Below are 13249 nucleotides of genomic sequence, written 5' to 3' on the forward strand. Positions count from 1 at the left end.
CTCACGCTTCCCATTCTGAACCCTAGCGTCCAGGGCTAGCTCCCCCAGCCTTCTGCGGAGCCTGTAGTAATCATGTTCTCTTACTGGAGTTCCTATTGAGCTAATTAAAATGCTGATGACAAAAGAAGCTGCCTGTGTTCAAAAGTAACCGAGCACTTATGGGTTAATGATTCATGAAATTGCAGTCGGACTATAGTGATAGAGGAATCTCTTTGTGTGATGGTAGAAAGCAATCACCGCAGCCCCTTGAGGTGCTAAAGCGGCATCATTTCGGATTCTTATGAATCATAACAGAAGAGCGGTTTCGAAAATAAAAGCAGATCCTCCTCCGTCTCTCACAGAGATGTTTTTCTCTCTGCATCATTAAAGGATTGTTTGCATCACTCAGGATATTTGAGTATCCCCCACAAGCTCAGCTTAACATCCCAAGTCAGCGCCTCGGCCAGAAAAGAAAAAAGAAAAAAACATGTTCCCATAGCTCTCCCACGTCAGCACAAAGGCATGTTTGACTGGGCTGCTGCCAGTGTGAGGCGTCGATGGAACAGCAGAAATCTTAGATCCTGCACTTTACACCAAGGGCCATTGTTTCCCCTCTCTCTCTCTCTTTCTCTCTCTCTTTCTCTCTCTCTCTCTTCTTCTGCCAGCGTTGGTTCACGGCAGCGATGTGCACTGCCACTATGGCTCACCATGTGGACTCCCATTGCATTATGGTGCCAGTGCTGTCTGTGTTTGCGGCTCAGAGGAGACTTGCCAAGAAGCTATCAAATCTAAAACACCACCAGCAGATTTCTGTGTGTTTCGGTTTGTTTTGGGTCCTTTTTCTTTGTCTTGTGTTGCCTATAAGAAATGATCAAGACACGTAAATCAGCCTGATGCTTGCTGATCTCACAGACGCCCTCCAGCCGAGAGCTTCACCTTCTGAACTCTGAGTTAATCCTCTTTAGGAACCCATCCTGTGGTCACAAACGTTTACAACCGTGCAAAACATATTGAGCTGATGAAATGATGCACATCTGGTCCTAATAGCTTTGGAAAATAAAATAGGAAGGGTGGAAGAGAGGGAGCAGGAGGTTTAGTAGTTATTGAAGCAGTTTAGAAGAATGGGCTGTGTGTGAAGTGGAGTTCAGTGAATAAAGAGAAAACATTTAGCGCAGTGTAATGACCTGTTAGTGTTGGAGTAGCGTGGCTACTGCTACTGCCAAGGGACTCTGCTCTGTTTAAACATGCAAGCTTTTTTGTCGCTTTTTTAAAACCTTTTTGTCACTTTTTTCAACGCTTTTTTTATTCATGCTCAATTTACCTAATTTATTTGACATTATATCTCATTTTTTTTGTTTACAAAAGCAGAATTTATTATTTAATTCAACTAATAAAACTGATAAGATCAGATGATGCTGATGGATAACATTGACTGGGTTATGTCAAAGATAGTCCGGATACTGTTTAAAAAAAAGAAAATGTAATAGTTAATACATTTAATGGAAGTAATCATTCATGTTACCCACAACAATGTACATGCATGCATCCAGGTAATTTTGGGGCAAGTTGGTTGTAAGGAACCCATATTTCTGAAATAAAAAACATTGAAAACAGGTCAAATTTGTCCCAAGGACAACCCAATGGTTAATACTGCGGTGGCCCTGGGAGCTCAAAGTACAGTAGATAACAGAAAGAAAACACATGGAAACAGACACAACACACCAAATACAGATCTCCGCAACAGGAAGCTCTCAACACAATGCAAACTGTTTCCTGGGGACTCTTACCAGTGATGCACAAGTCAGTCGATGGTGTTGGGAAACGTCAAAAAAAGGAAAAGTTAAAAAAATGATGATGATTATGAAGGCATGATTCAGATAATATTGCACATATCTGCTCTTAGCCTAGCCCTAGCCTTTTGGTTATTATTATAATATCTAAATCATGCGATCCCAATGATGACAATGATAGCGGACAACAACAAGCATGTCCAGCAGTGTGCATCACTTTTTTAGTGTCCCCTGGACTCAGTTCCTTTATCTGAGTTTGTGTCTTTCTTAATTTGGAGAGTGCTGAGCTCTCAGAGCCATCATTAACATTTAAAATTAAGAAGTTAAGTATTTTTCACTCTAATAATGTTCTAATTAAGGTTCTTGGAATTGTTATAAAATCACAATTGGATTTCACTTTTTATTTTTATTAAGGGGAATAAACATAGACAGGACAGCCATTGAGCACAACGTAATACATCATTCGTAATAATAATAATAATAATAATTATATTATTATATTATTATTATTATATTATTTTTATTATTATTATTTCTATTATTATTATCTAATAATTATCTGTGCTAACAATGTGAGTTTTAAAAAAATGTTATAAGGCGGCATGACATGAGAAAAATATACGATAATGTTGTTGCCTATGGCGATAACAATATTACTTGTGATTAACAAAGTGATATTAAGTGTTCTCAGTTCTGCTTTCAGTGTTCTTCTAAAGTTTATCAAAGAGCTTGTTGGATTGTAATTAAATAATGATATTGATTAAACATTGAACATTGAATTGAACATAAAAAGAATGGCAGTTTAAAGTTTTCTACTAATCAGTGTCCTTGGCGATATGTCGCAGCCTTTCTTCAATACGCGTATTGCACCAGTTAATAATGTGATGACGATCCAAAAACAGTCCTGATCTGTATGTACATTTGTAAAGTGAATCATTGTACTTCTTTAAAAAGACAATCACCTGCTAACAGGACCGGAGCCATCACCGGCTCCCCTTTATATTAACATTGGGTTGGATTTTCTAGGGGATACAGAGGTTATTCATAGTAGACAGTTTATATATTTATTTTGATGGAGTTATGCACTCTTATATATATATTATGAAATAAATATACTGCCATACCACCACCAACCTTTCAAAGTGTTCTAAGATAATTAAAAATATATATAAACATGTTCCAGATAGTGTAATTCAGAATAAAGCTAATATTGAAAGAAAGGTACAATGAATTATTTCGAGATATTAATAAATACAGAGACATAAATGTAACTTCATTGAGAATGAGCTTATTATACACGCAAATAGCTCCAGAAAACTCCAGAAACTAATTATAAGAAACCATCCAGAAACTAATAATAAGACGCCATGCATACAGTAAATGGAGAAATACTATAAAAATATGTACAATATAATATATCAATGTTACTATTAAAATGAAAGGGCTGTGCAGTTTTTAGAAGTGGTAGTTTTATGGAGAAAATTGTCCAAGTGTAAAAAGAATATTCAATATGCAGATATAAAGTCCAACAGATATGTGTCAATGTAATGCATATAGACAGATGTAAAGACATTAATGTAATGAGGGGAAATATTCAAATGAAATGAATTTACCAACAAAGTAATTTAACATTAATGGCGTGATTTTATTAAGACTGAAAATGAATGAATCTGCACAAATAGTTTGAGGGAAGTAACGTGAAAGGAAGTGTAAGATTAGACGAAATAAGCCTGTTTTGTTCCCCAGAGGGCAGATTCAGCAGCACAAGGACAAAAAATAAGTAAAAATAGAGAAACATTTAAAATAAATAATTAGAAGAATATTCAATTCAAATAAAAATAAGAAAAGAAACTATGCAAACCTAAAAAAAAGACTCATAGACCACCAGATACACCAGAAGTGAAAGTCTCAGCAGGTTGTAATGATAGATTTCATAATTTTACCGTTCGGCCAAGTTCCTTCCAACTCCTAGATCAGACTGCAAAGAGTAGCATGTGTTAAAAAAACGTACTGATTTGTGCTTCTTCTACTTTTTGGCTTAACACATCTGTGATAGAAGAGCACGTGACAGAATCAAGGTATTCTTCAGGTTGTTGGTTACCAACATTGTGTATCTAAATATAAGGAGGTTTAGAGTGTAAATGAGGTTTTCAAAGGTGTTAGTTTTGACACACAGGATGCTTCCTTTGAGCTCATATCCTTATGTGACACCCTATTGTTCTGTTCACTGACACCGTAGTGCACAGTGCAGTGTTCTGCTGTCCTCACTGTTCTCTGTGTTATCACTGTGTGTGCACACCACTGCTACGTACCGTGCTGTGGAGGAAAACCATTGTGGGCTATAAAGCCCTCCGAAGCCAGACAGACTCCTGCATGCTGCAGTAAGGGCTGCCTGTCAAATCAATATGACATCAAAGTATACTTATTATTTGTGAGCACAGTTATTTGAAATTCTGTCATTCTGCACCTTCGCTGTCCAGTCTAGGGCTGAACCATTTGGGGGGGTGGAATCATATTGCGATTTTTCTGCCAGATATTGCAGCTACGATTCGATTTCTTTCTTCTTAAAAGTTTAGCCAAAGGTCAATATTCACTGTGTAACAGATAAAACATGCCATGGAGCATTATAACATGGCAAGCCAAGACAACACCGTCAAACAGCTCTACATTCTTACACAGGGAGGAAAACATAGATATCAACTGCCAGCAATACGTGTTTTTTCTTTAATAAACATGGAACATTGAACAGTCAAACACAAAAGATAAAGTTATTATATTAATAAACAATTCAAATAAAAAATATCAGTTCTTTCCTGTGAACTGAAATGTGTGATCTGCATATTAGACCTTCTACCACCATGTTAAATAAAGTTATACAAAATAAATCAACCACAAAAAAGGGGCATTTCTGTATAAAACAGTAAAAAATAATAAATACATTAATACAGTTTTTAAAGCCAAGTGTTACATCAAATCTCGATCGGACCGGATGGTCAAGGTCATGTTCTTATGTTTTGATAATTGCTGGGTATCATTCAAAGTCTTAGGAACTGGTGTTCATGCAATTTATTTGATTTAGTTTTTAATTTTAAAAATATGAATATGATTTTCTTTAAAAGCCTTTTTTTTTATTTGAAATGGTAAATCTGCTTTTGCTGTCCAAAGAGGTTGTCTCACTGAGAGTCACTGACTGGAATGGAAACCGCCAAATGCAGCGAGTTCCCATCCTGCTGGAGGGCTGGACGTTTCCTCCGGGTCGATAGGAAAAAGAAGTGGTCAGTCAAGAATAGTGGAAGGTATTTAAACAATCAGCGGGTTCCTGGTACGGGACTGAGATCATTGTTTTAGTGAAGTGCTTCAACAGTGATAGCAGTTACCTTATGTAAGTCACTACTCTGTCCCTTAAGGATTTTGCGGCCTTACTTTGAGATTTTTGCCGGCCCAAATGACTGATTTTGCCGGAGCTTTTGTAAAGAATTCCGATAAAAGTTTTAACTTTTTTTGTATGTTTGTTGCAATGAAGTTGCGGAAGACAGAGAAAGTTGCAAAAAAGTTGCTATTTTGAAACAGACATCATGACATCTTGTAAGCACTGACTGATGCCCTGTTCGTATTCATTTAAAAAACTGGACTTTGTGGTAAACCCAAGCCCAGGTCCAGGATGCAAAAGCCCCCTTACGGCATTAGACATTTTCACCATAAATTATTACCTAAAAATGTATCAGAATGCAGGAAATGAATGCTCAATTAACACAACCATTTGATCTCTGACATATGAAATGACGATGAGGAAAGCTCAGGGGCCAGCTGAGGATAACATAAAATCATGAGCTGCACAACAAACATTTTTTAAGTGACAGATCCCTCAAAGTACAACAAACCCTGGTCCTTCATGGTACCTCTGCATGCCGTCTAAACCCAGATACAATGAAGCTATAGTTTAATGATTGATTGTTTTTAATATCAAAATAGCAATTTGAATAAGTGCAGTTTTAAATCCAAAAGGACACAGTTTAGAAGCCCATTACTCAGCTGTCACTAGTTAAGGTGAAGCCCAGACGTTGGGTAGTGGTTGAAATGTTCCAGATAAACTGTTAAAAAAAAACTGTTTTTCAAATGCTATTAAATTGAGTAAAACACCCAAATGATGAAAGTAGCAAATTCAATGAAAGTATTGAACCAATTATTTATTGTATATGAAAAAATGTCAGATTTACAAACTTTTTGAAATTGGGTAAAAATTGACCCAAGGTGTTTTAGCTCTTCATATTTATAGAACATCTTTCCACAAACAGTGTTCCTATTATTTTATTATTATTATTTTTTATTAATTAATTTTTTTATTGTGGGGAATATTTTAATATAGTTTTTATTATTATAATTATTATTATTATAATTATTATTACTACTACAGAAAACCTCTACCCTTTTTCTGTGTAAAGTAATTCCAACCAACACTGTCTGCATGGCTTGGTACCATAAATGGATGTTTTTTCTAGTTTTTTATTTTTTTTGGGGGGGGGGCACTTTAAGGCAGTTTACAGTAAACCGAATCATATCTTTATTGACGTTGAAGCAGTGGAGTGTAAAACAACAAAGTGTGTGAGTGTGCGGTTTGGTAAAGAAGTGCAGCTGTAAAGGAGTTTGTGTGAGGGAGGAGAGGGGGGGGGGGGGGGCATCCTGTGAGACCAGCACAGGTGGTTGGGAGGGGGTTGGTGTAGTGGTGATAGAGGGAGGGGAGGGGAGGGGGAGGCTGTGGGCGTGCAGTAATGTGCCCACTTCCTGCACCGATCCCCCCGTGCTGTACTGTAAAACAGTGAGCTTACAGCGAGATCTGCAGGATTTGCCGGCGGTGGCTTCCTGCCATCTCACAGCAGGCAGCCATAGGTGGAGATCCTGTATGTGCACTCTAGTGCCCCACTGTGCCTCGTACATTTCCTTAAGCTGTTTTTTTTTTCTAATCATTGCAAGGAGCTAGAAAAGGAAGATTAATTCCACAGCAAGAAAAAGCTGTGAAATGAAAGCATTAAAAACTGAGAGCATGACGTTTACCACGATGGCTTTTCCATTTGTTGCTCACAGATGTGGAATGGAAACCATGACAAAGTCTATGTCTTGGGTTAAGTCCATGTATACAGCCCTTCCTGTGGGGGAGTAATATGTGGGGATAGCCAGCTTTATGCTGTAATTTCAATCACATGAGCCTGTACAAATACAAGGTTCCCAAGTCCTCCCAGGGTGTTGACACCATCTTGTTTGGAGCCGTTGACTCTTCTCTGTAGAGTTCACTCCTGTTGGTTTGGCTCGGTTGTTCACATGGGAACTATGCCATTCAGCTGGGGGGGCACCAAAGAAACTAATGTTGAGCACATCAACCTCATTCTGGGTCATTAGAAGCATCGATAGACTCATTATTGGTTCATGGATATTTTAGTTGATGCCATCTGATTCTTTCAAAACCTCACCTAATAAAATATGTTTAATGGTGTGACATTATGACAAAGGCTGGGCAATGTATGGATATTATATCGCTATTGATATATGAGGCTAGATATTGTCTTATTTTTTGGATGTCCTAATATTGTTAAATGTTTTAAAGGCTGCGTTACAGTAAATTGATGTATATTCTGAGCTTGCCAGGCTGTTCTAGCAGATTTTTTGCCTTTACTCTCATAGTCATTGTATCCATATTATGGGTGATTGTTTATCAAAACTCTCATTATGTTAATAGTTTGTGAAAGCACCAATAGTCAGCCATACAATTTCGCCACACTTCTGACATCAATGTATTTGCTCAAAAATATAGTGATGTTTGATTTTTTTCATATGGCCCAGCTCTACAGAGTTTGAGCGCTGCTCAGTCTGCAGTCAGCAGCCCAGGGGAGTGATCAGAGGGGATGGTCCGTTGAGTGGATGTCCACCTGTGTCTCCCTGTGTCCTGCAGTGAGTCAGCAGAGTCAGCAGTTAGTCACCAACCTGCCTCTGACTTTTAAACCATTTACTCAAAGTTTTTACGTTTGATTTTAAAAGGGAATTTTTGTTCCTGGAAATTAGATTTGGGTCTATGTGGTTAGACTTTAGAAGCATTTGAAGCCACTTATCACCACTTGTGTGTGTGTGTGTGTGTGTGTGTGTGTGTGTGTGTGTGTGTGTGTGTGTGTGTGTGTGTTTCTAAACAATGAACCAAGGCATTGTTGTTATGAACAATTTTTAGTATAGACTTAATTTACATGGGGGATGGGGGGTTACAACCCCCCAAATAATCATAACTGGCCGGTCCAACTTCAGCTCCAAATACTTACTATAATTTCCTTTACATAAATAAAGACATTTGCATCATAACGTGATGCAGAAAAGGCACACTGTTGCAGAAAGAATCACCAGAATGCAGATGATGCTCAAAATTTCAATTTTGCTCAAAAGTGGAGATCTCAATCTCCGGACCGCTCTGGAAAATAATTGGACTTATTTAACCAAATTCCTGAAGAGCTACTTTTCTTTATTTGTCTATTGTAGAGGGGTTTCCACTAAGCAACCACAACTCTTCTACTCTGTTTACAGCGTAATGTGTCTTCATATATTAAATGATCAGAACAAACTGAGCTTTCTGTAAAGTAAGGCCCAGATTAGTTCCATACCAGTGTTTAAAGAGATCAGTTGGCACTAAAGCTGAAAAGCTGATTACTTTTTGAAAACACACCTGCACTCAACTGTTTTGATGCTAGAAATGAGTTCACAAAAGTATTGGGTTCAAGGTGGTAGGTAATGTATGAATAAAATAGTAAATAAACTTATGAAATTAAATTTTGTAATATTGCTTTTTGAGTAGGAGTGTTGTCAAACCTCACTTGGACTCGACAGTGCGTCCTTTGTCCTCAGAGGGTTACAGTCCAGTAACAGAGGCTATAAAGCAAAAAGAAGAGGAAAGAAATGGCAACCAAGGCAGACACAGGGGGGTTAGTGAGACTAGAGATCAGGATGGAGGAGCTGGACGGTTAGATGGATGACCGGAGAACAGCTTCCCTTCCATTCCACTCAGGGACTCACTCTCATTCTGCATGCTGCGTCTGTATGAACACAGCCACGTATATTCTGTCAGGATGACGTACAAGAGGAACATTTCTGCTGCATTGAAGCCAACTATCACAGTCATCTTCCCCTCCAGAGCACAGTGACAGACCACAGACAGGCTCATCTATCTCACTCTGCTCGGCAACTTTCCCAAAATGTGCTTCATCAGCGGGCCGCTGTAGCCATTATCAGATATGTGTCACAAATGTGCAGTTGTGATTGGTTCAGGTCGAGCCGTGTGATTGTTATCAGTCCACACCGGTGGCAGAATAAGAAGAGAAGGAAAAAAGGAGATTTTACAGCTGATTCAAATCTGAAAGTGAAGAGACACTGTGCTGTCTCAGTCTACTGACTGTATTCATATAACTGTGAACCATCCAGCAGATTGAAGTGCTTCTTTCATTCAGCTAACAAAGCAATCTCATGTCATCTTTAGATGAGTTGTGTTTGAGGTTTGCGAATTAGAAATGACCTAACATCCATTTATACATCATTGTTTTATCTGTCTTTTTTAAAAATGAACACATCAATTGAATGTTAATTCTTGACCTTGGAAATTTAGTTTGACATAAAAATCTCAACTTAAGGGCCACTCACTAGCCTCTTCCAGGGCTTTCAACCACATATCATGGTCTTTATTGGTGGATGAAGTTTTAATGACAACTGAGCTAACTCCGTTTATTGAAGACTGTGAGATGCAAGGAATCCTCTTGTTGTCAACTAGAATAATTATTTTGCCTTAAAGTTTTTTGAAAAGTTAACAAATGGCCATTGTAATTTCCAAAAACCGTTGTAAAAAGTGGATTTTGTCCAACCAACTGTACCAAAACTCTACTGGTATACTGACATTGGGAAAAACAGCAAAGCTTTGATATTTGTGGGGAAATAATAACTGATCAAAATAGTTCATTTAGGCATTTTGTAAAATTACTTAAATTCTAAATCTTTCTCAGAACTATGGAGTTTTATTTTTGAAAAGGAAAATCTAACTTTACAGTACAGTGATGTGATTTACATTATGTTGGCTTGAAAAAAAGTGGGTAGATTGTGTCACCATGGAGATTTGTAAATGTATAATAAGAGAAAATCCTAAATCCACTTTGGAGCTTTTTCAGAGCAAACTGAGGAGGCGCAGGTGAAAGCTCAGCACAAAGCTAAGCTAGCTGTGGTTTCCTGTTCTGTTTGTCTTCCAACGTTCATGCCTTAAGTCAGTCCGTCTGACAGCAGCTCCATGCCCCCCCCACGCCGTCAAAGCAGACAGTATTTATTTTCTATATCGAGATTAATCTCACCTTGTTCTGTTTCTGATTCTTGATTCTAGAACATTCCTAATATTACAAGTATTCCCCTTATGACAGTATTTTTTAACCTGAATTTAAAGAGAATAAATGACTTGTTGTTGCATGCTTCACTGTATGGATGGATGGAGGGATGGATGGATGGATGGATAGAGGGATGGATAGATGGATAGCAACAGCTTGATAAAGAATACAAAACCAAACCTAGCATGCTCTATAAATGTAAGATATATATACATACATATATATATACATACATATATATATATATACATACATATATATATATACATACATATATATATATATATATATATATATATATAAATAAATAACAGAAATAACACAGTGCAAACAATATCGTTGAATATCCTACAGGACAACAAATACAGGGCAACATCAGTGTTGTATTAACAATTTAAAAGCAGTTCTTAAGTAAAAGTATGTAGCAGAAAATGACTTACAGTATCAGATGTTTACAGTACGTATCTAAAGTATTTTTCTGATACTGAATGTATATAATTATTACGAGTAAAGACGAAAAGAAACTTTGATTATGAACTTTATTGTGGCTCTCTTATAGTGAAGCTTAATAAAGGGAAACATAAAAACAGAATATTCATGTTTTTGTGAGGAAGAATCATCACTCCAACGTACAAAAACATGTCTGGCAAGTGGCAAGTAACAAAAACGCTGAGGGGACATGTAGTGGAGTAAAGATAAACATTTGATTTAGGAAACGTAGTGGAGTAAAAGTGAAAGAATCCAGAAATAAAAATAACGAAGTAAAGTACCGATATGTCAAAATTACAACACAGAACAACACGCACTGTATCAGCAAGGCTTTTATCTTTAATCTAGGTGTGAGGCAGTGCATGAGGTGTGTGTTGGCATGACAGATTGTGGGTGATGGGAGGCTCTGTGTTCGCGCTGCAGCTCCCCCCCCCCCGCAACCTGTCCTTGCGTCTGTCTGACTGATATGATGTGGAGGTGTCAGTGTGAGTGTACGCTGCTCGTGGATAAATGATCAGTGATCAGCGTCAGTGGAGGAAGGACTTGTCTGTAAGTAGCACTAACACTGCACACGCTCCAGCTTTTGTTTTTCTGTGTCAAGCATGACTCTCTGTTGGCCGGGTGTTATTTTTTCCTGTTGTGGTGAGACTGTGAAGCCGAGGCAAACATTTGTCACACTGACTCCCACAAACAAAATCCAAACGCTGCTGTAGTCTGATTTAGTTATTATCTTTATGTATTCAATATATCATTTATAATCCCAGCAGCATTTATTTATCTGTAGAATAATTCATGGATCCTTAATGTTTTGAAGTAAAAAATTTAGATAAAGATTCTCCAATGAAACAGATAATTCATAAGCTCTTATAGAGAATAGAACTGTGTGTTCTCGAACAACAAGACAAAACTGCACAAAACTAATACACTGAGTGCATTTTAATTTATAACTAACTGTTTGTAAAGGAAATAAAGCTTCCTTCTCTGACTTCCTCTGCAGGTGCTAGAATAGCGGCTGTAGTAGACCAATATTCAGTGATAATTAATGCAGCTGTCTCTCCTATGCGAGAGTAACAAGTCTCGTGACCAATAAACACAAACAACAAAAGGTATAAAAGGAAACCTACATTTTCAACCCGTTCCCTGTAATATTAGATCTTGGAGAGAAATCCCGCTGGGTCAGTGATTGTTAAAAGGAAATGTATGACCCTAAAGTGACATGCTGCTCCCTGAACTCTTGATGTCAGCTCTGGACATGGAGTCAGAACTTAGCCCTGCTTTTATTACGACACTACGAGCCAAGAAAAAGCCCTTCTTTGTCCCACAGCCTTTTAGTCTCATAGCCAGTTTGTGGCTTAGCGTATATAGTGGCGTGTAAGCCGCTGTAGTAAGAGCACAAGCTGTTAGAGTACTGAGCCCAGAGCACGTGTGTGTACCGCGCCCTGAGACCAGCTCAACGTGGCGTCTGGCAGCTCTGGCCTGTTCAGCCACTCAAATCCCAGTTCACTATGGCTGACAGATCAATATGTATCTTCTTGTGTTGACCTTCTGTCGACCATAACGTCTATCTTATCTTATGAACTTGTTGTCCTCTTAGAAAATCAACACTTTTCTTTTTTACATTTCTGTCGTTTTTTTAACCCTCTGAGGACAAAAAAACGCATCGACCAAATCATATATAACTAAGACTTTGGTAAACTTTTCTTACACCGAAACAGTTCATTCAACGCATCATAAGCTAAGGTTTCTTTTCGAAAGAGATTTGAGGAGTTTCAAAAAGCCTTCTTCAACATTTGTGCTTTAGCGTCCAGTTATCTCTTTACACATTGCTCTAAAAAGAATTTGGGCGCCACTTTACAGAAAGCTGAGTTTGTGCTTAACATTTTGATATGAAGCACACAGGGATCAGTTATATCAAATACCTTAACAGGGTACATTTAGGGGGCGGCCTCTGGCTCACCCAGTAGAGCGTGCGCCCCATGTAGGCTGAGTCCTGCAGCGGCGCAGGTTTGAATCCGACCTGCGGCCCTTTGCTGCGTGTCATCCTCCATCTCTCTCCCCCTTTCATGTCTATCCGTTGTTGATATATAAAAAGGGGAAAAGCCCCCCCAATAAGTCTTTAAAAAAAAAGGTTTTTGAAGATATGTGAAAATGACCTTAGAGGGTTAAAAAGCAGAAATATTGAATTATTTTGACTAATAGTTAAGATCAGAAGAAGAGTTGTGTCAAAGTTTAGTCAGGATGTTATTTTGAAACCATTTAATACTCTTAAATGAAATCAAATCAATCTGATTCTTCAGTTTCATTGTGAAGGCCGTTGTATGGGACCAACCTTGCTATTTTTTGGGCAATTTGGTTCAAAGAAACCCAAATTTCTTAATATAGAAGCGTTGAAAATAGGTCAAAATCAACCCAAGGACAACAGGAGGGTTGGTATTGTAATTATCAAAAAGAAGAAATTGAATTAGCGTTATTCTATTCTGAGATCTCTGAACGTTTGGTGCCAGTTGAAAATATTGGTGCTGTAATTTAATTGGTGATATATCTGTTGTTTAATATTTCTTAACTTTTTTACCTAGGGGGTGTAAGAAATGTCTGGAA

General features: G+C 37.9%; 1 protein-coding gene across 2 annotated transcripts in view; it reads left to right on the top strand.

Annotated features, from left to right (window-relative positions):
• Window positions 1-13249, top strand: part of bach2b (BTB and CNC homology 1, basic leucine zipper transcription factor 2b) — an 81076-nt gene that overhangs the window by 3710 nt on the left and 64117 nt on the right. Inside the window, exon 1 of one of the 2 annotated variants that reach the window (XM_034899971.1) lies at window positions 11101-11200. The exons of the other annotated variant lie outside the window; for it this stretch is intronic. Within the exon in view, the coding sequence (XP_034755862.1) occupies window positions 11162-11200 (39 nt within the window). The 5' untranslated portion in view covers window positions 11101-11161. Of the gene's footprint in view, window positions 1-11100; window positions 11201-13249 lie in introns of those variants that run through there. 2 annotated transcript variants of the gene reach the window in all.

The sequence above is a fragment of the Etheostoma cragini genome, chromosome 18 (genome assembly GCF_013103735.1).
Source record: "Etheostoma cragini isolate CJK2018 chromosome 18, CSU_Ecrag_1.0, whole genome shotgun sequence".
Taxonomy (NCBI): Eukaryota; Metazoa; Chordata; class Actinopteri; order Perciformes; family Percidae; genus Etheostoma; species Etheostoma cragini.